Source organism: Rhincodon typus, chromosome 7 (assembly GCF_021869965.1).
Source record: "Rhincodon typus isolate 14 chromosome 7, sRhiTyp1.1, whole genome shotgun sequence".
Classification (NCBI taxonomy): domain Eukaryota; kingdom Metazoa; phylum Chordata; class Chondrichthyes; order Orectolobiformes; family Rhincodontidae; genus Rhincodon; species Rhincodon typus.
The window spans coordinates 3,902,024-3,925,506 of NC_063338.1; the positions used below are offsets into that span (position 1 = coordinate 3,902,024).

General features: G+C 40.9%; 1 protein-coding gene across 1 annotated transcript in view; it reads right to left on the reverse strand.

The window, feature by feature from the left end:
- The window catches only part of LOC125483464 (minichromosome maintenance complex component 3 associated protein), a 35,136-nt gene extending 11,654 nt beyond the window's left edge, over positions 1-23,482 (reverse strand). The window contains exons 1-8 of the mRNA XM_048598677.1: positions 22,243-23,482; positions 15,744-15,967; positions 11,915-11,996; positions 8,544-8,685; positions 7,445-7,650; positions 6,786-6,925; positions 5,154-5,351; positions 3,372-3,640 (exon numbers count right to left, since the gene is read on the reverse strand). Coding sequence (XP_048454634.1) covers positions 3,372-3,640; positions 5,154-5,351; positions 6,786-6,925; positions 7,445-7,650; positions 8,544-8,685; positions 11,915-11,996; positions 15,744-15,967; positions 22,243-23,347 — 2,366 coding nt within the window. The 5' untranslated portion in view covers positions 23,348-23,482. The remainder of the gene's footprint in view (positions 1-3,371; positions 3,641-5,153; positions 5,352-6,785; positions 6,926-7,444; positions 7,651-8,543; positions 8,686-11,914; positions 11,997-15,743; positions 15,968-22,242) is intronic.
- Position 23,483: the final 1 nt, after the last annotated feature.

Below are 23,483 nucleotides of genomic sequence, written 5' to 3' on the forward strand. Positions count from 1 at the left end.
AGCTGAATCTAATAAAGGGGCAACTACAGTCAATAACAAAAACTTCTCAGATTCGGACCCTGTCTCTGTTCACCTGATATAGAAATAATGATCCCATAACTGTTACCTTTAGATTGACTATTTCAATGCAATCCTGGTCCTGGCTGGTGCCCCATCTTACGTACTAAAACTGAGCTCATCCAAGGCTCTGATAACCTCATCTTAGCTCACACCAAGTCTGGTTCATCCTTCATTCCCAAGCTTACCAATTCCAAGCTGGCCTCCAGCATTTCGCCTCCTCCAGTCCTACCAGACTTGTAGATCTCAAAGCTCCTCCAATTCCGGCATGTTCCATACCTCTGTGCTCAGTTACTCTAACAGTAGCAGCCATGTCTTCAGCTACCTCAGCCCTACACTCTGGAGTGCGCTCCCTATACCTTTCCAACTCCCTCTCCTCTAAGATGGCCCCCAAAATTCATCTTTTTCACCAAACTTTGCCAGTTTTTAATATTCTTAATTTGCTATTGAACTTTGATTACCAACAGTTTTGTGGTGTTCATTGGCATGTTGTATAGTATTAAAGTTGCTTTATAAATCCAAACTGTAGCTGCTATTGTTGTAAAAAGCCATTTGGGATTCTTGATTTTGCAGGGTACAAGGCATTTGAAAATCTTTATAAAACACTGGTCAGCCCTGGTTTAGATTGTGTTCAGTTTTGGTCATTAGGAAGCAAGTCAAGACCTGAAGACTGCACAAAACAAATTTATCAGGATGATATCAAGGTGAGGTCATTTAGTTTTATGGAAGAACAAGCAAGGCTGTTTTATTTCCCCTTGAGAGCAGAAAAAGATAAGGGGAGATAACAGGAAAAAAACTGCAGGGCATTAGAATAAAAGCGTGCAGGTGGGACTAACTGAATAGTTCTTTCAAAGAACCAGGATGGTGGGTAAAATGGCTTCCTTCTGAGTTCCATGATTTTCTGATATAGGTTTTGTGAAATCAATGGCCCAAGTGACTGAAAATATTAGAGGTGAAGCTGTTGCTTTTCACTGAGTTGCTGTGCATCTATTTAAAAAATGTACAATATCTCAAAAATCTCGGCGATAAAGCACAATGGGCTAAATCTCCAAATAATAGCACTTCCAAACATTTTGAGATGACCTGAGGTTATCCAAGAACTTTCCTCCATTGTACCTCTTACACATTCTCTATCCTAGTGCTGACAGGAGTTACCACAAATTACTGCAACTCACCAATGCAATTTCTGGTATTTTAGAAATTGAATAATTCATGTGTTGGGAGTTGAGATTTTAAGGAAGCTAATGACATCCCTATTCAAATAATTCCACAGAGGCTAATATCCCCTCACCAAGTCACCCCTTATTTACATATGCGTAGTACTTGACAGCGGTCTGGCTTCCTTAGAGCCAACTCTAAGTGATCTGAACTTCTGACACTCCGGTTTATATCTGTCAGCCAAGGCTCAGATTAACAGCCCAATCAGGGAACGTATATTCTACGCAGTCCACCTGGCTGACTTTTTCACATCTATACTTGTCAATGTAGAAAACTGAGATATGATCCACCCCCTGATGCATGCATCTTCATAATCAAATGACCATCCACTGTGATGAAGGTTTATAATATATTATTATTTGGAAACTAAGGTTTTGCATTACAGTTCCCAGGAGGATTTTTTAATGGGTCAGAGACTTTTTTTCTACATTAGTTCTAAACAAGCTTTGAAAGAAATCCTGTGATTTCAGCTAAATGCCTGAGCAAGCCACCTGGTGAGATAATTGCTGAAGAGTTTACGCATTTAAAATTTATGATCCAGAGAGACGCAGAAGAGAGGCAACAATGTCGTCCTTCTGCAAGTTAGTTTTGGCAGTCTCCAGGCCAATCTCATGAAGTCTTAAGGTATTTAATAGTCAAAGTAGACATAGCTGGGAAAGCCTTATATTTTATCTTAAGAGTTCAGAGTACAGTGATTAAACTTGTGGCTATATTTCAGGACAAGATAATAATAGAGAACCACATTTGAAGAATGTGCAGAAATCTGAAAGTGACTTTATCAGTATTCAGGGGAAGTAAGCTTCAAAGGCTAGGCCAGCATTTATTGCCCATCACTAGTTGCCCTTGAGAAAGTGGTGAAGAGCCACCTTCTTGAATGCTGCAGCCCTTTAGGTGTAGCTACAACCACAATATTATTAGGGGAGGGAATTCCAGGATTGTCATTAAGTGACATTGAAGGAATGTTGATGTATTTCCAAGTCAGGATAGTGCATAGCTTGGAGGAGAACTTGCAACTGTGGTGTTCCCTGTATCTGCTGTCACTGTCCTTCTAAATGGCAGTCATGACTTTGGAAGATGCTGTCTCAGGAGCCTCGGTTAATTTCTAAGCCCATCTTGCAGATGGTACATGTTTGTGCAACTTTGTGTCAATGGTGAAAGGAGTGTGGATGTGATGCCAATCAAGTAGGCCGATTTGTCCTGGGTGGCGTCAAACTTCTTGAACGTTGTTAGATCTGCACTCATCCAAATAAGTGGGGAGCAGCCCATCACACACTTAACTTGTATCTAAATAGACAGCAGACTTTGGAGGATGGTTAGTTACTCGCTGCAGGATCCCTACCCTCTTAGTTGCTCTTGTAGCCACTTTCCTCATATGGATAGTCTAGATCAGTTTCTGGTCAACGGTAATCCCCACAGTGATGGTATGACACACAATGTCAAGGGGATAGGGTTAGATTTTCTCTTGTTGGAGATGGTCATTACCTAGCATTCGTACAGTGTTACTTGCTACTTGTTAGCCCAAACCTGGATGCTGTCTAGCTCTTGCTGCATTAGGACATCGACTTCTTCAGTATCTGAGGAGTCACACAAGGTGCTGAACATGCCCATATCTAACCTGATGATAGAGGGAAGGTCATTGATGAGATAGTTGGACCTAGGACACTCCCATGAGGAACTCCTGAAGAGATGTCTTTAATTTCTCCTTAAGTCCCCTTGACTTGAATTCGGTTAAGAGTGAAGACAGGAATGCTATTTCTCAGGTGAAGTGCCTGTGAAAGATTATTACCGGGAAAAGGACCAAATCTTGTTTATACTCTTCATGACAAGTTCTTTCTAAATTGCTATATTTGTTTTGTTTCTATTATTTCATGGAATTAACTTGTGTTCGTTTGTTAAGATGTACATTATATGCTCTCAGGAGGTTGCCAAAGTGACTGACCACCATGGTCAGAAACCAAACTGCAAAGTTAAAACACAGGTCAGGTTTTACTCTGTGATCCGACTTGTCCAATATTACCCAAGTTAGGATCAAGTCATATTTTATCAGATGTGGGAGCCTGATGCAATAAATATGGAGCAATGGACTTATTACTCACCGGAGAATATCTCCCTCATTGAGATTAAGCAGAACGTGGTAGCCTCTGAACTCTGCCTCATTCTCACAGTAGGTATCCTTGGTCGCCAAGTCCTGGTACATTTCTTTCAGGCTTTGCAAACACTTAGTCAAGTTTTCATCATTTATCTTGGCATCATAGGAAGACATTGGCTCTTCACAAAGATGATGACTGCAGTGGATGTGGAACCGTGTGCATTTCTCAATAAGCATCACTGTTAGCTGATTACAGAGATGCTGCTGAGTAATATCCTGACAGAAGGGAAACAAAGCATGTCAGACAGGTATAGTTATTGCTTTTTCCATTTGGGTTACCCTGACACATTGTAACATCGGTATGAGTGTGAAAGTACTGAATACAGGAGTATTCTGTACAGTACTGGGATTCAATGCAGATAGGTTCCAGTCTGTCATTATAAAAGATTATAAGAGGACATGAACACAACATATACAGAATGTTTCATGATGTGTAAAAGCAGTTACGCACTGTACGAGGTGCCACGTTTTGGCCAAAACATTAAATCGAGGCAGATATACAAGCTCCCTTGGTACCATCCAACGAGAAACAGATGGTCTCTCCAACTTATTCCTTAATCAACACCAATCACTAAAAACCAAAAATGATTGATGAGAGCAGAGCGGTAAACATTGTTACTTTAGTAAAGCTTTTACCAAGGTTGTAGGGTAGACTACTTAGTAAGTTAGATCACATGGGATTCAGGGAGGGCTTGTCAACTGGATACAAAATTGGCTTAACGGCAGGAGACAGACAGATGGTGGAGAGTTGTTTTGTTTGGACTGGAGCCCTGTGACTAGTGGTGTTCCGCAGGGATCGGTGCTGGATCCCCTATTGTTTGCATTTATGTAAACAATTTGGATGAGAATTTAGGAGGAATGGTTAGTAGTTTTGTGGATGACAGTGAAATTGGTGGTGTAGTCAACAGTGAAGCAGATTAGCCAAGATTACAAAGCGATCTTGATCAATTGGGCCAATGTACTTATGAGTCGCAGATCGAATTTACTTTGAATAAAAATTACTAGCACCAGGTGCAATAATGTCAGATTTCCAAAAAAGAAAACTGCTTGTGCTCTGGGAGCGCAGTGGCACTGTCTCTATCTCAGAGTCAGGACACCTGGGTTCCACTCCCACATGCCCCAGGGATATGTAATAACATCTCCTAAAAAGGTCAAGAAAATATCTAAAAATGCTTCTACCTTGTCCCAAGAATGGACTCCAACCCCACCTTGGACAGGGCCCTAAAATCACTACCTATCTATTTCTCTCTCTCATAGCTGTCCCCCTACGGCCCTCCAAATTAGAACAAATAAAATATCGAATTAGGGACAGACTTGTGTAACAGACCAACGCTGATTGGATCTGGATGAAGACAACCAAACTCCAAAACATTTCAAATCAAATTTTTTGGGACTAATTCACAGGTTAACTAGCCCTAGCAATTAACAGGTGATCACAAAGAAACTGGGTTGATCTGCTACAGCGGTGAGCCTGCAAGTAGAATGTATTTTTTAACTTGACTTGCATTGCCAGACCAAAGGCATCAAGACAAAACAAAGCAATGCAAATTCATAATGAGTTGCAGTGATTTACAGCAACTCCTCCTGGCACCTCACCTGCACATCCCCATAGATAATGTCAACAACTTTCCGAAGACAATGGTAAATCTGAATGGATATGAAATGTATGTTCACATGTGCATAAAATCTTGGCTGAGCATCAAAGATGAATTGAGCATTGTAAATTCACCTTTCTTACTCCACGAGTTCTGTTCCATACAAAATCATACCAATCCCGGTAATTGCCTTCACCCAAATCCATAATCTTCGTCACGAGATAATCCATGGTCATTTTCAGGACAGCAGCAGGCCGAAGCTCATGGGGTAAAGGTTCTTCCTGATCTGCAGATGACCTGCTATATTCTTTGATTGCAGCTTCATGGTTAACCTGTGGGATGGCAAACATATCCATCGCTGCCTGTTTGTAATAGGATCATTGATACTGAATCATTGGAACCTCAAAAATAGAAATCTGAGAGCTACATGACATAGTCAGGGCAAACAAATTCAGCAGTAAGTCATTATGGCACATGCAGCCATAAATGTTTCAGAGTTAAACAATTAATATGATGCATGTCCAGCACAGGCTAATTATGGCACCGAATTATGCACAGATCTGTATAAGACTATTACCACTGACAGGGTCAGGAAACATTGACTGTGTCAGTGGTTTCTTACAAGTTCAAAATAAAAACGTCCTTATTTTTGGGCAGAATGCAAAAGCAAAGAAGTTATAACAAACCTGGTATAAAACACTAGTTTGTCTTCAACTGGACTATCATGTCCAGGTCTAAGCACCACATTTTAGGAAGGCTGTGAAAATATTCAAGAGACTACAGAAAAGATTCAGAAGAATGGTTTCAGGAATGTGGAAATTTAGTTATGAAGATAGAGTAGGAAGTTGGAACTGTTTTCCTTAGAGATAGTTCAGTGGAGGTTTGTCGAACGTGAAGTACAACACCACAAAAAGTATGGGTAGATACAGGGAAACTATTTCCTTAGATAGAAAGGTTGTAATTTGGAGGGCAGAGATTTAAGATAACTGGTAAAGTGATGATAACACAAGAAAAAGACCTTTTTTACTCAGCAAGTGATCAGAATCTGGGATCCACTGTACAAAACTGAGGGAGGCAAATCCAATCATGGCATTTAAAAGGGAAATGGAACATCACCTGAAAAGGAATGCTGTTCAGGGCTTTGGGAAAAGGCAGGTGTGTGGCACTGGGTGAATATTTCTTGTGGGCGAGGGGGAAGAGAGAGAAGAAGCAGCAGCACAGACAACAGGCTGAATGCCCATTTTCTCAGCTTCATCCATTCTGTGAAAACCTGATTCCACAAATTGGCACTACATCAGAAGGGCTGAGAAATAAAAAGAAAAATAAAAAAAAGTTCAAGCAAAGATGACTAGTTTCATAGGGGCCCCAACGATATAGGGACCCCTTGCACCGGGGCACCAGCACTATAGGGACCCCTCACACAGCCTACTGCAGTTTGCGCAGTAGTTGTTTCCATGTTTAAATATCTTGTTTTCTTCCCAAGTAACCACAATAACACTTTCCTTACCAAAGAAAAAGAAAACAACAGTAAAACAACTCAGGCTTCTGTTGTTCTCAACACCAGGAAGAAGGGTGCTGCAGACAGTTTACTCAGAGACACTATTTAATCAAATTACGCATTAAATATGGTTAGGTAAAATACAAAGCCAGTTTGAACTAGAGTTGTAAAAGCAGAAACCAAAGCTGCACAAATAAATACAGGTTACATCATAAACTATAGAATGATCACCATTGTGAATCCATTAAACAGAAAATTTGAAACTGACCTTATCAGTGCCAGGAATAGTCTCAAAAGAGCTAAGTTGGTATCTTGTCTCCCTCATATAACGCTCTTTCTCTGGACACATATCCAAACATGTCCCCACAATAGCTTTTGCCTTCTCCAGCTCAGTTCTTTTCACTCGAGCTAAAGGTACAGAAGGAGACACAGAAAAATTATCTTTTTCTTTCAGCATAAATTAAAACTCTTCCTTTTACTGCAGCACACCCAACAGCTGCACTGTCTGAAAGGCTCCATCTTTTCATTAAATGTTGATCATTATGTGAGGACAGTTCCCAACACAAATTCAATTATTTTATTCATTACCCTCTGGTCATTCAACATCCTCATATGTTGCAACTCTGCCATAGTCTTAGCATGATGTCACCTCATGCTATTTAAACATCTCTTCAGCCTGACAAATTGAGCTACTGAAGCTACAAAGGAAGAAAAGTGTATGAGAGAAAAACAAAAAATAGGAGCACGGTAAAGAAAGTAGAAATTAGAGTCAACATAAATACAAGAAAAAGAAGGAGGTGATTCACTGAGCTAAGCAGCAAATCTAGCTATTGGACAAATCATTTCTTATAAATCTGTAAGCAACATAGTTGGAAGTCGATTAGCATCCTTAAAAGTGATGAATTTCACCAAATGCTGCAATATTACCTTGTCTCATTAACTTGTCCCTCTGGTCAAGTACCCTGTATTTGTCTTCTGGAGTATTGGCAACTGTACCAGCTAGATGGGTGAGGGAGGAAGGTAGCGACACCGCACGGTCAGGAATTGATACCTGATCTTCAGTCTCTTGTAGATCCTGAGATTCATTCTCTGACTGCAGAGTCTTCAAAGCAGATGTTTTCTTCACTGGTGATCTGCAGAGCAAATCTAATTAACAAACATTTGATACCGTTTAAACCCCAAATCACAGCATATTTCTCCCCTCAGGTAGTTCCTTATTTTCACATTGTCCATAACAAAGCGCTAAATCATACAAATTAAGAAGATTTTCACACAATGTGGCACTCATCAATCAACACATCTATGGTATCACAAGCCGCAGCACTATCCAACCTTACCTAAACATGAATCAGCGTTAGCTAGGATCCAGCCCTCCTTAAGCATAACCCAGTGTTAGCCAGGATTCAGTTCTCGTTAAACTTGACCCAGTATTAGACAATACCCATTTGTCCAACATTTGGACTTCAATGAGCTGCAGATTCTTTCAGTTTACACTGGGATTTTGAAAGTCATGATTCTTAACCCCCGGCATAAACACCACTCACTCTGCACTAATTCCATCAAAAATCCACCCACAAAGATGCGTACTTCCATTTCAGAACATCTACTATTGAAGCCCTTAAGAAATAGAAGGAGTAGACAAGACAGCCTGTCAAGCGTCTTCTACCATTCAATGCGATCATGGCTGATCTTCAAACTCCACCTTTCCTGCTCACTCCCCAATTCCTTGATTTCCTGACACCCAAAAAATCAGTCTCACAACCTTAAGTAAATTCTAACTCCTCTAGATTACAGATGCCTAAGATTCACAGCCCTCTTAGTAAAGTCAATGCTCATCCCAGTCCTAAATAATCAGCCACTTATCCGAAGATTGCAGCAGGTATCATAAAGGCAGGCCTACAGCTGCATGAACTCCAGATGTCCATAGTTATACTTCCAGCATCATTAATGGAACCGGAGGGAAATTTCACTTTCCCTATGAGCAACGCCGGGTGAGATTCGAGAGGTGTGTGTAAAAGAGAATTACTTGTTCACAGGAGCTCCTGTAGAAGATCTTGGAGGTGGATTGCGTGGAGATGACTGTTCTATATTAACCTTATCTTTGCTGTGTTTCTCTTCATCGCCTTTCGATACTTTTGCTTCTTCCAGTGAAGATTTTTTCCCAGGACCTAGAGATGCAGGGTAGGAGAAAGAAATAAGTCATTATTTCATCATAACTCAATACGAGGTCTCAGCACAATACTCATGCAGTTTTTACAGTCTCATTCCCATCCTACAGGCTAGAAGGAACCAAACAACTGGTTAGAGTGCTGCCACACACCTTTAGTCAAATAACCACTCTGATTACAATAAAGAACATGTCACAGGGCGCCTCTATAGAATCGTAGAAACATATTGTACAAACGAGGCACTTTAGTTCATGCAGTGTGTGCTGCCAAAAATATACACTACCCTAGACTCATCCCACTTTCCCACACCAAGCCAACAGCCTTGATTGTAATGACATTTTAAATGCTCATCCATGTACATTTTAAAAGGTTTGAGGTTTCCTGCCTCAACCACCCTTCCAGGCTGTGTGTTGCAGACCCTCGCCGCCCTCTGGGTGAAGAGGTTTTTCCTCAAATCCCCTCGATGCCTCCTGCTTTTCACTTTAAAATTATGCCTCCTTGTTATTGACCCTTAAGCTAAAGGGAACAGCTGCTTTCTAACCACCCGTCCATGCTCCTCATAATCTTATATACCACCATCAGATTCCCCCCTTAATCCTCTGTTCCAAAGAAAACAAGAGAGACTGGAGACTCGTGTTCATAGCTGCAATGCTCCATTTCAGGCAATATCCTGTTGAATCTCCTTTGCACTCCTCCAAGTATAATCACATCTCTCTTATGAAAAACTAATGCAGCAGATACCATAGCAGCTGGAGTTCCTGCATGTCAGTCTGGTGCAGAACAACTTCAAAGTTCCTGTTTCAGCCAATCTACCAATGAGAGAAGTTAATTAACACTGGTATTGGAAGTTACCCAGAAGAAAACTTGCTTCGTAATTCTTTCATGGCATGTGGGCATTATTTCCCATCCCTAATTACCACAGAGGTAATACTGGACTGATGTCTCTGGAATGTCACGACACCCACTGCTGTAAGGGAAGGAGTTCCTGGATTCAGACCCAGTTGCAGAGAGGGAATAACATCTAGTTCCAAGTCAGGCTGATGAGTGGAAGTATTCCAATACATCTGCCGCCCTTGTCCTTCTAGATGTTGGAGGTCACAGATTTGAAAAGGTGCTATCAAAGGAGGTTGGTGATATTTACCACCAAGGTTCCTCATTACCACCTCAACAACGTATGTCATGTACTGATATCAGCTCTGGAGACACAGCTCACACAAAATATGCACATCAGCAAAATAGGGTCACGTGTATGAAAAACACTCCAAAGGTACCATTTTGATTCATATTAAAAATTCAGAATGGATTTATTTCTTAGCAGAAATCCCCCATATGACGCTTAATGAACTAATGATTTTCTATTAGGACCTATTAGATGAACCTACGCCAGCACCCGAGAAGATTTATAACAAGTTATTGAATCGATGGCATAAACAGAAATAAACGGATATGAACTATAAGCATTATAATGGTGAGGCTACAAAGTGTTTAAATGACAGCTAAGTACATGAAGAAGAAATGTTTGGTGGGATATGGGCCAAGTGCAGCCAGGAGGGGCTAGTTTCGTTGGGATTATGGTCGGCATGAACTGGTTGCCATGCTGTTTAAATATGATCAAGCCAGGCACTGAATATTTCAGATTGAGAAAGAATAAGCGGAAAGAAAAAGGTGGTGGGTGCTTTGTTATTATCCTGATGTTATAAATATTAAAGAGACATTATCTCGGCTTGAAAGATATAGAATCAATTCAGGTTTAAACAAGAAATAGCAAGGAAAGACTTACTGGTGTTAGTAGTTTAAAGGCTTCCTAACAGTAGGTATTCTAAAGGAATGGATATAGATCAAGTAATAAAGGGGTCTTCTAAGCAAGATACTGCAATAAAGGGATAGGCAAAGTAGAAGCAGAAAGAATGCTTCCCCTGGTTATGCAGTCCAGAACCAGGTAACAGATTCTCAGAATCAGAGGCAAGCCATTTAAGAACTGAAGGGGAGAGAAACATTTCTCTGAGTGGTATGGTGCATCTTTGAAATTCTCAGCCCCAGAGGACTGTGGAAGATCAATCATTTACTAAGTTCAAGTCAGAAATTGATAGTGAATGTGCAGGTTGTAATATTCTAAAGTTTCCTAAATTAAGGGCATGGGAGCCCAGCAAGCCTATCTCACTGTTCAATGTGCATCATGGCCGACCATCCACTTCATATTCTGAAGCGTCCCAATGCATTCAAAAACTGTAAACGTAGCACCACTATTCAAGAAAGGAGGGAGACAGAAAGCAGGAAACTATAGGACAGATAGCCTAACATGAGTGATTGAGAAAATTCTGGAATCTACAATTATGGAAGTAGTAAGAAAATGTGCTTTCATCTGCTATGATGGGAAGAACCAAAAAGCATAATGTTATTTAAATGGAAAGAGACTGTAGAATGCTGTGGCACAGAGGGATCTGGGCTTTTTTATGCATAAAACACAAAAGTGTTAGCATGAAGACAAAGGAAGCAATTAGGAATATAAATGGAGCATTGGTCTTTATTGCAAGGAGAGTGGAGCATAAAACTAGGAGTCTTACTTCAACTATACAGGGTATTGGTGTAAAACAAAACACACCTACAGAACTGCGTACAGTTTTGGCCTCCTTGTTTCCCAAAGAATATACTTGCATTGGAGGAAATTCAGGTAAGGTTCACTCGGTTTAGTATTAGGATGACGGGCCTATGTTATGAGGAAAGGTTACACAGGTTGGACCTATACTCACGCCTGCAGCTAGAAGAATGTAAAGTGAAACTTACAAGATTGAGAGGGTGACTCAATGTCAGAAGGTCATGGGGGATTTTAGAAGTAGGGGGCATAGTTTCAAAATAAGGAGATTGTTCCTTTAAGATAGAGAAGAATTTCTTTTGAGTACTGCGAATACTTGAATTCATTACCACAAATAATTGAGGAAGGTAAATCATAAGATACATTCAAGGTCAATATTGGACAGATTTTTCAACAATAGGAGAGTCAAGGGTTATTGGGTGCAAGCAGAAAAGTGGAGTTGTTGCAAAAATTAAATCAGGCAGGATGGTACAGAATGACAAAGCAGGTCTACTTCTGCATCATATTCTTAAGATTTGTCAAGTTTACTTTGCTATAACAGTGTTGTATAAAATTGATTTCAGTCAGGGAAGGTTGAAAACTGCAAGGGAAAACATTGGGATAAAGAATAAAACAGAAACTGCCCCTGTAACTCACTGTTCTTCTTCCGTTGCCAAAATATTTCAATCTGTTGCTTGTGGAGAGATTTTCCTTTTTTCTTTGCATTGGACGCAGATGCCTTTAAAAGAAATGTGTTTAGAAATGTAGAAACACAGAAAATAGGACCAGTAATTGGCCATTGGGCCCTCAGAGCCCTGCTCCACCATTCACTTATGATCACAACCGATCAGACTCTGCACTCTGTTCCCACTTTCTTCTGATACCCATTGAGGCTTGTTGCAACACCCTCCACATTCACTACCTCAAACGCAAATACTCAAACTAACAGGAACTAGGTTGCAGAGGCTCGCCAGTCCTCTGGCAATCAGGATTTCAAATGTTTTTGGGTGGGGAAGAAAACTATGTGTGGGCTGCCAATACAGGTTAGGCGATAGCCTTAATTCATCCAATAACAAAATAGATGTTAATTCTCACTGTAGCTAAAAAGAGAGTCTAAACAATTAGGACCTGGGCAATGACTCAGTCTTTTAGCTGGCATTGGCTTTGAGGACTGTGTGGGGTGCTTCGAAATTTGAGATGAGAAAAACTATGAATTACAATTTTCTTCTGTCTTACATATTTCGGTGAAAATTATGAACCAAAAGGTTTTGCAGCACAGAAGGCAGCAAATTCTTGAATAGTGAATTCTTGAAAAAGCTGTCCTATTAATTCTTTCACCACTGCCCAGTGAAGTTTACAGTTTCAAGCATTTATCCAATTGCCTTTTGGAAGTTACTATTGAATTTGGATCCACCAATGTTTCAAACAGTTTATGATTCCACATCATAAATAACAGTAAAAAAAATTATAGCCTCCTCTCTGGTTCTTTCTTCCAATTATAATGAATGTGTCCTCTGGATATCAGGTCTCCTTACTCCTTACTTATTTCTTCCTTACAGACTTGAGTAAAGCTTTTCAAAGTGAAGAAATGCAATGAAACATATCCTGATCCTTTCATATCCATCCTTTATGTTAAATGAAATAATAACTTGCCTCACTGAGAGGGTTGCACTGTAATAACACATCAACAAGACCATGGAGGAGAAAAACTGACTGGGTTCTAAACTAATAAGCATTATCTGAAAGCCGATAATCACTGGGGACTTGCAAATTGACATTGAAAAACTGAAAATATTGTGAATATTCAGCAGATCTGATAGCATCTGTAGTCAGATAATAGTGTTAACTTCTCAGGTCAATGGCTCTTCATTAGAACTCTACTCCTCTTCACACATGCTACCTAATCTGCTAAGTATTTCAGACTTTCAACAGCCATAGTAATTTACTTCTGCAGTGGAGAATTCAGCATGTGCTTCCAAAAGTGTTGTCAAATGAAGGGTTTTGCATACGGGGCATTGCACCTGTTCCACTTCTGAGCCATTCTGCTTCAACCAGACTAGAATCATGACACTGCACACTGTACAATCAAGGCTGTGAACCGGACTTAAGCCTTTTGGGACAACGGGCTCAGGCAATGGAGAAGTTAGAAAGATAAAAAGAGAAGTTAAGGCAATAGAGCACCTTAGTGATTTGAAAAAGGGCAAGTGGAACATGATGGGACAGTTTGTACAACTGGAATTGCGCATCAGTGAACAAAGTCCATGGAAAAAATGGTTAAAAATATTAAAGCCCCCTTATCTAAATGTATCTGTAAGCAATCATAACAGGACCAGCAAAAAGAATAGCCGCACAAACAGGCACAAACACGTTTGATTTAATCGCCAAAATAGAGACATGATTGACCAGGTTAGGAAATAAATATTCCAGAGTACACATCAAATTTTAAAAAGCACAAGCAGGATGGAACAGGAGGAGTGTCATGATGATAAAGAGTGACATAAAGACATTTATGAGAAAAAATCTTGGTTTAGAAGATGATAAATTAGAAACATTATGTATGATAGGACATAAGGAACAACAAGGGTCAGAAAACACCAGTGGGGTAATTTATTAGCTTCCAAAAGTAGTTATACTTTTAGAAGAGCATTAAGCACAAAAAAATTGAGCTTGTAACTAAAGCAATTTAATAATCGTGGGCTATTTAGTATTCATATAGACTGGACAAACCAAACTGGCAAAGCTAGCCTGGCAGATAAACTTGTAAGGATGCTTTCATGACAGCTTCCTTAAATAGCATATTGTAGGACTAACTATTGACAAAATTATTTTAGATCTAGTATTATCCAATGAAGCTGGGTTAATTATGAATTGCAGAGTAACAGATTAACTGGGATTTAGTAATCACAATACAATCAGATTCCATATTAAGTTTGAAAGCGACAAGTCTACAACAAGAATCTTAAAGTCAATTACATAGGTAGGAGGAGAATACTGGCTAAGATTATTAAGAAAATAGATTAAAATTCAGGTCAGTAAAAATTAGCGGGAAGCATTTTTTTTTAATTCAAAGGAAAGCAATCAACAAAAATGCATTCTATTAAAAAATAATCAGGAAACTAAGGATCATGATTGATTTAAAAAGTGCAAGTGATAATATTGGGAACCTGAGGATTAAGAGAGTTCTAGCAATGCTAAATTCTAGAATAGTACCAGCAGTTGGCAAATGTAAAACCCTATTTAAGATAAGAGAATTGGAGAAAGCAGGGAACTACAGGCCAGGTAACTTACATCAGTCATCAGAAAAAGAGAAGTCTTAACATGCACTTGGGAAATCAGAAAGATCAGTTGGGGCAACATAGCTTTACAAAAAGTAAATTGTACTTTCCAGATTCATTAATTCTTTTTGATGGTGTAACCAGTGAATTAGACAGAGGTCATCAGATTTTTAAGAGTCCATAGGTGAAAGGCTGGAAAAGCACAGCAGATCAAACAGTATCAAAGGAGCAGGAAAGTCAATGCTTCGGGCCAAAACCTACCTGGATTTTCAGAAATCATTCGATAAGGTGTCACAAAAAGTCAGTGTGCAAGATATGGCCATGAAGTTGGATATTAGGATAGTTAGAGGATGGATTAACAATCAGGAAGTAGGGATGAAGTTAGCAGGCAATATGATGACAGATGGACAAAGAGGAGGACAGGTCAAAATTAATTCACTTTAACAATAAGAATAGAAATAAAGGACATCTCCTGAAAGGACTGACACTTGTAAATGGGATGTCCAGAGGACAAAAGCACAAAGTTAAAGTGTACAGCAAGCAATTAGGAATACAGATAGCATGCTAGCCTTTATTGCGAGAGGAATGAAGTAGAAGAATAAGGAAGTCTTGCTAATTTTATGGAGCTGGGGTAAAACTATGCCTGTTTCACAAGGTGGGCCTTTGGTCACCATGACTAAGGAACATTTGACTTGAATGTGGCACAGTGAGCTTTGCTAGATTGCTTCCTGGGTTGAAAGGGACGTCACATGTTGAGAGGATGTGTAAACTGCTAATATAATCTCTGATATTTTGCAGAACGAGAGGTGCTGTAATTTAAATGTACAACGATTCAGCGTTTCCCTTGGTTGAGGAATCTAGAACAGCAGTACATAGCCTCAGGATTAGGAGCTGATCATTTAGTAATGGAGAAATTCCTTCACACAATGGGTTGAGAATCTTTGAATTGTCCACCACAGAGGACTGGTGATGCTCAATCATTGAATAATATTTAAGACTGAGATAAGACAGATTTTTAACCTTTCTGTGAATAAAAAGATTTAGCGAGTGAGAGATAAAGTCGAGTTGTATCACGATGTTCGGTGATAAAAATTTGGAACCGGAGGCAGGTCCTTGCAAAAAAAGTTAAAAGAGCCCAAGCGCTACAAAATAAAGTTAACAGGTACACTAATTGAGAGTTGTGAATGCAGCAATCACCTTCAAGTACTCACATGATCAGAGAAGTGAACCACTGCCAGTCCCTTACTAGCTTGGCAATATACCCGCTGCACCTTTCCAAACTGTGAGAAGTGCTTCTTGATGATTTCCTTTGTATTCAGATCCACTGGGACATTTTTGCACTGGATCGTGGTGAGTTCTGACAAAGGAACACTGGATAGACTGTCTGTGCTGTCCACACGACGTAGCCGCCGAGAGGAAGGCCTGCTGCCAAAATCTGAGAGTTTGAAGGAAAATGAGAGAATCAGAATCTATTCCAGAACACTGCAACACAACCCAGAACTGAAAGTGGACCTTCAAACAGGTTCAAGACGTGTGCTCCATTCATCATTCAGGCTCCATTGAGATTGTGATGGATTCATATGCCTACAAGGACTCTTAGTTTGCTGTGCCAATTAAAAAAGATCAGGTTAAGTGATCAAGAAGCAGACACAAGGGAGAAGGGATTTCTAACAAAAAAAATTGAGAAGATAGAACAAGTAACCAAATACAAATTTTGGCAGGAGCCCAACCTTTGTCAAGCTAATAAGACAGTGAATAGAAGATAAATGAATGAGACGGCACAACCTGCACTTTCTACCAGCACCCTTAAGAGTAAATGACGGACTAAATGCTAATGCATTGATCTCTGCTTTGTAAAAAATAAGGGAGGATTGCTACATTGATTAGTGTCAGTTCTGAATCCTTTATTAAAAAAAAACTGACGTTTCCCAGCACAGCCAGGTTGCCAGGTAAACAGACTATTAATCAAGCCAGCAGCACAAACATTAACTGTGAAACACTATCCTATTATTTCATCTGCGACAGGAAAATCCTTTTTTGCCACAGATGCTGTTAGACTTGCTGGGTTATTCCAGAAATTTCTTCATTTATTTTACATCTGCAGTACTTGAATTTTATTTTAGCAAGCACCACATGAGGAGAGGTTCAAATGTAACAAACCAATTGTTAAATAGGCTGCCGATACACTTGGGCAAGTGACAAGAGTAGGGACATGCCTGTGGTAGCTTGCACTAGAATAAGTTGATATTTTCAAGTGAAGCAGAGAAAACATGCACGTAAAAAAGGATAGGGCTCTCTTTCTTCCAGCAAGTATTAAAATGGAGAAAAGTCAAATCTTAAAAACCTCCTTATATGGTACTTTACTTACACAATAAAATATACTGAATATTCTAAAAATATTTCTGCACTGCTGGATTGAAGATACTGCTAAGTGTTAACTGTTAAGTTGCACACTCTTATTTTGCAGTAAGCCTGCAGTCCAAAATGGGTCTGTCTGTACATTACATTATTAATTTAGAATCGCGATAGTAACTTGCATTAGTCACTGAGTGCCATTACTAACAACCAAATGCAATTTCCAGACATGTCTTCATAGAAATCCCAGCGTGGAAGCAGGCCATTCAGCCCATTGAGCCCACAGTGACCCTCTGAAAAGCATCTTTATCACACTGCATTCCCCTGCTAACCCACATAGTCTGCACATCCCTATTCACTATGGGCAATTTAGCATGGCCAATCCACCTAATCTGCACATCATTGGACTGTGGAAGGAAACCCATGCAGACATGGGGAGAATGGGCAAACTCCACATAGAGAGTCACCTGAGGGTGGAATTGAACCCAGGTCCCTGGTGCTGTGATGCAGCGGTGCTAACCACTGAGTCATTGTGCCACCCCAGAGTTGTATCAACTGTGCTACTGGATGCTATTCCTGCAGTTGCAGGATTTTTTTTGTGGTAGGAGGGGATGATAGAAACAAAGAGGAAAAGGGGCTGCATGGGAAGCAGATTTTTAGATGTTTTTCAGCGTCACAAATGTCAAGGTCTCATCACTTGGTGGGGACTTGGGAGTCAAAGCAATTGGAGTCCCTCAATGGACTGGTTATGTCCTTATTGATTGGAGCTTTGGTTGGTGAGATCTCACTTAAAGGAACAGATCTCAGAAGCAAGTACAAAGAACGTTATATGGATTCTACAGTCAGCAAAAGGTCATTAGTATTTCCAAGTGTGATCAAACATAGGCTTAAGTGAGGTAATCCGGTATGAATGGCTTTCTGTCCCATGTATGAAAAAAAGCAATTTGTATGGCTGTTATTTTTAATTACAGGACAGCATAAGAAAATATATTGGCATGGACCATCCCTCAATTCAGGAGCAGACCATTCAGCCTTTCAAGCCTACTCCATCATTCAATAAGGTCACGATTGATCAAGCTCTGTTTCAATGTTTCAATATTATTACCTCTCATTCTTTTGAACTCCAATGGATGCAGACGCAACTTGTTCAACTATTCATTACTAGATAAGCCCTTTAACCCAGGAATGAATTGAATCAATGTTCTCCTCCTTCAAAGGAGGAGACCTAAACTATACTCAGTACTCTACTGTCAATAATGCCCTGTATAACCACAGTAAAGCTTGCACACTGGAACATTTCATTCTCCTTACAATAGACATTCCATTTCCCTTTCTAACGGCTTGCTCTATCTGCATACTAATGTCTTGCCATTCACATTTCAGGACCCACAGATCATTCCATCACCAAGTTCTGCAACTCTTCTCCATTTAACTATGCTACTTTTGTGGTTCTCTAACCAAAATGGGGGATAGGTTCATATTCTCCGATAGAATATTCTATCAAATTTTTGACCACTCACTTTATCTATGTCTCTTTGCAGATTCTCTACCTTTTTTCACAATCTAGTTTCTTAAATATAACACAGTGTGGAGCTGGAGAAACACAGCAGGCCAGGCAGCGTCAGAGGAGCAGGAAAGCTTTCCTGCTGCTCTGATGCTGCCTGCCCTGCTGTGTTCCTCCAGCTCCACACTGTTACCTCTGACTCCAGCATCAGCAGTCCTTACTATCTCCTAGTTTCTTAAATATTTGGTGTCATTACATGATGTCATACATTGGTTTGCTTCTTACAAGTTATTAATGCAGCTTACGAAGATACAAAATAGGAACAGAAATAGACCTCAGAACTCTGAGGAAGGGTCACCGGGCCGTAAACATTAAGACTGATTTTTTTCTTCACAGATGCTGCCACACCTGCTGAGCTTTTCCAGTAATTTCTGCTTTTGTTCCTGATTAACAGCATCCGCAGTTCTTTTGGTTTTTATTTGGACCTTTGGCTCTTCAAGCCTGCTTTACTATTCAAGATGATCATGGCTCATCTGTTTGTTGCAAATTCCACGTTCCCATCTGCCTCAGGTACCTTAGATTCTTTTTAGGCAATGGAATCTTTTTTACTTAACCCTTAAAAAATATTCAATGACCCCACCTCCACTGCATTCTGAGCCAGTGTGCTCCAAAGTTGCACAATTCTCAGGGTAAAAAAAAAACTCATCTGTCCTAAACGGGCAACCCCTAATTTTAAAACAGTGCCCCTCGTTTTTTTCCAGATTATTTACTGAATTCCAATTCCAACCAATTCACCTGTGGTCCTAGATTACTCATCCAATGACATTTTTACTATGCCACAACATCCCTCATGTCATTGGCAACATCTAATGAGTTGAGTCCTATATGGGTCTTTACATGGACCTCAACTTTTCACAATTTACAATGATTGAGATGATGGAATCAAAGGCATGGTAACTAAATTTGCAGATCACAAAGATAGATATGTAGGAAAGGAAGTTGTGAAGACAATAGGGAATTTACTGATAGATATGCAGGTTCAGCAAGTGGACAGAAGTCTGACAAGTTGAGTATTATGCGGAAAATGTGAAGTTGTTCACTTTGCCAGGATAATAAAAAGAAGCAGAGCACTGCTTAAACGAATGACCTTGAATTCTGAGGAGGCACCGAGGTGTTCAATTCGTGTGTCAGAAAGTTAGTACACAGTGATAACATATAAACAAAAAGAATAATAGGATGCCATCCTTTATTACAAGAGGGATTGAATGTAAAAGTAAGGTGGTTTCGCATCAATTATACAGGGTTTTTGAGAGACCACACCTGAATATTCTGTGCAGTTTTGGTCTCCTTCTTAAGGAAGGAAATAAATGTATCGGAGGTAGTTTACTACATGGAATGAGATTGCCCAAGCTGGGCTTGTTTCCACTGGAGTTCAGAAGTGTGAGGGATGATTTGACTGAAGTATAAAAGATCCTGAATGGTCTTGACAAGGTGGATGTGGAAAGACTCTCTCTTCCTGGGGGTCAGTCCAGCAGCAAAGGACACTTTTTAATGACATCTTAGAACATAGATAAGAAGGATTTCCTTTGAGGGTTATGCAACTTTGGAGCTCTTTGCCTCAGAATATAATGCAGGCAATATCACTGCATATTTTTAAGGTGGAGGTAGATAATTCCTTTCAGGCAGGGGATGGGAACATGAAACAAACAGATCAGCTATGATCTTATTGAATGACAGAGCTGACATTAGAGTTTAAATGGTCTATATCTTCCAAAATATTTCTAATAGTCAGCCATAAAAAGAATAGAATTTTTTAAGACATGCAGCATTACAATATAAACTATCTTTTGGGGAGATATCACTTGCATTCAGTTTCAGAACCACAGTGTTCTATGCTTCTCTCAGAAAGGTCTTTGGTCTTGCTCAGCTTTTTATACAGAATCATTGTGCAATAAACTATAAACCATAACAGTACCCAACAGGACCAATGTATAAAATGCCGAGACGTAGGAGCAGAAGTAGGCCATTCAACAAATTGAGTTTGCTTCGCCGTTCAATGAGATCACGACTGACCTGAAAATCCTCAACTCAACTGCCTTGCCATTTCTCCATAACATTTGATTTCCTTAATGATCGTAAATCTATTAACACTTCTCACTAGCCATCCAACCCATTTTCAACATCTTTATAATACTGTGGAGAGAAAACAGAGCTAATGTTTCAAGTCCAGTGATCCTTCTTCAGAAAAGTTCCTCACCTCTCTCCTAACGGTACAATCCTTTGCTCTGAGATCACACTCTCCAATCTTGAATCTCCTACACAGACAAGCAACCTCTCAGCATCTACCACGTCAAGACCTCTAAGAATCTTTTATGTTTCAATCAGATCACCTCTCATCTTAACTCCAAATAAAGATCCAACCGACTCAAACTCTCCTCCGCATCCGGTATCGGCTTAGTGAACCTTCCCTGGACTACCTCCAATGCCAGTATATCTTTCCTTAGATAAGCAGGACAAAGCTATTCCGTATTCCAGGTTTGGTCTGACACATGCCTTGCATAGTTTTAGTAAGACTTCCCCATTTTTATACTTTATTCTCTTTGAATTAAAAGGCCAATGTTCTATTTTGTTCTCCTATCATCTGAAATTGACTGCTAGGTTCTTGCGATTTATTCACAAGACCTCCCAAATCCTTTTGATCCATAGCTTTCTGCAGTCTTTCTCCATTAAAATGATATTATTCACCTCCTTTATTCCTGCTACAAAAATGCATAAACTCACATTTCCCCACATTATATTCCATCTGCCAAGTTTTGCCCACTCACTTAACCTGTCTGTATTACTCTAACATTTTCCAATTAACAAATGTAAAGCTAATTCTCTAAAGTTACTTGTTTTTTTGTCTCCTTCCCTTTTTGAATAAATGTATTACAATGGCAGTTTGCCAATCCTCTGGGACTTTTCCAGCATTTCTTGATTCCTGGAAGATTATTATCAGTGCTATAAGATGTCATAGATCATAGAATCCCTACAGTGTGGAAACAGACCCTTCAGCCCAACAAGTCCACACCGACCCTTGGAGCATCCGACCCAGACCCATCTCCCTAAGCTATACATCCCTGAACACTACAGGCAATTTAGCATGGCCAGTCCACCTAGCCTGCACATCTTTGTACTGTGGGCGGAAACCGGAGTACCCGGAGGAAACCCATGCAGACACGGGGAGAATGTGCAAACTCCACACAGACAGTTGCCCAAGGCTGGAATTGAGCCCAGGTCCCTGGTGCTGTGAGGCAGCAGTGCTAGCCACTGAGCCACCATGCCATCCCACATTGTACTTCTTTTCTCTCTTCCTTTTGTTCTTGATTATTAGGTAATATTGGAATGCTGTTCATGTCTTCTGCCCTGAAGACTGATGGAAAGTATTTATTCAATTTGTCGTTTCCTGATTTCCTATTAATATTTCCACAGTCTGATCACTCTAAGGGGGCCTATGTTCATATTGAAGCTTATTTTGTGGTAATGCCTTGAGCTCCTAAATTCAGCTGATATTGCACTGCACTGCTCTGCTGAGCTGATCTCAAGCTGCATTGTAAGTGAGACATTAAAAGAATGGTCCTGCCCATTTTGGTTTGTGGTTTGAGGACAGGCAGGGCAGAAATAGGAAAGAATTTCTTTCCCAGAAATTTCTAAGAACACAGTTCCACTTCATGCCATTTTGAATTTTGTTCCAACTGAAGTAGCTTCACTGAATCAAAGCAGGAAAGATCCTACAATTAAAAGAAACTCCATTTGTACAAGGAAATGTCTTTATCCCAAAAATGACACCTCCCTCACACACTTCTACTCACCATCTCTGACTCTCTTCTTTGGTTCTTCTTTTCTCAATCGAGCAGGCCACTCCAAAGGGATGCTTGTCTCAGACAGCAGCTTTAACTTTTCAATCGTTTCACTTTCTGAAGATGTGCTGACTCTTTTAGACTCCCTCCTACTGCCCTTCAACACATCTTGAAGAGTGCGACTGAAGACGCCCGGCGATGGCGTAACTTTCGACAGCCGTTTCCTTGGAGACGGACTGTGTTTGGGCACTGCAACTTGTTCTTTAGCAGGACTGTATTCAAACTGGTATGGTGACCTGTCTCGCTTGTCTTTCCTTTTCATCCCCTTCCTGGGCGTCAGCTGTCCTTCCTGCCCCTCGTGCTTCGAAGTGAGCCCAAACGTTGCTGGGGTTGCAGTGGTTGCCGTTGCACTGCGTCTACCTTCATGACAGCCCTGCGGTGTTGTATCAGTCCCTCCAAAGCCTGGCTTCGGAGTTTGTTTTTCTTCGCCAACTACTTTCTTGTTGGATGCAGAGTGATCGAGCGAGACGGCCGAGCTCGGTTGAGAAAAGGTGTATGGGGTTGAGCTGCTGCCGGGGCTGGGATGGACGAACCGGAAGCCTCCGGGAGCACTGCTCATAGCCGCCGGCTGCGAAAAGCTGAAGGTGTTTGGCAAACTGACAGTGGCCGTCGGCCGGAGCATCCTGTAGAGGCCGGAGGAAGTCCCGCTGTTGGTCGGTTGGGAGAAGCTGAAGGAGGGGCCGCCTACGGACTGTGGAGCGGTGAGGAGGGCCGTTTCCCCGCTGCTTAGCGGCTGCGAGAAGTGAAACGAGGGCCGCTTGTTGGACGGCGGTTTGTTGTCCAGCCCTCCAACCCGCGGCCTTGGGGCGTCCGGCTTCCCAAACCCTCGGAAGCTGCTCTCGGCCGGTCCAAACGCGGGGGCCATCGGGGCGCCGAAGTTTACAGAAGCCGGAAAGGTGCCGTGAGGTTTAAAGCTAAAGGAGGGACCAAGGACGGACGGAGCCCGCGGACCTCCCACCTCCCCCGCCTTGGAGAAAGGAGCATCCTGCTGGCCCTGAAAACCGCTGTCCCCTTTCTGGAAGAAGGGGGGAGGGGGAAACTTGCCCGCGGGATCCATGGCACCACCCTCAGTGAATCGGCTCCTCTAAGTGCGCCCGGCTTCGTATATCAAGCCCGAAAGCCCAGTTCCCAGCAATGAAACTCACTACGCTGCCGCCATTACCACCCAGCATAAACACAGTCCGTTTCCTCTT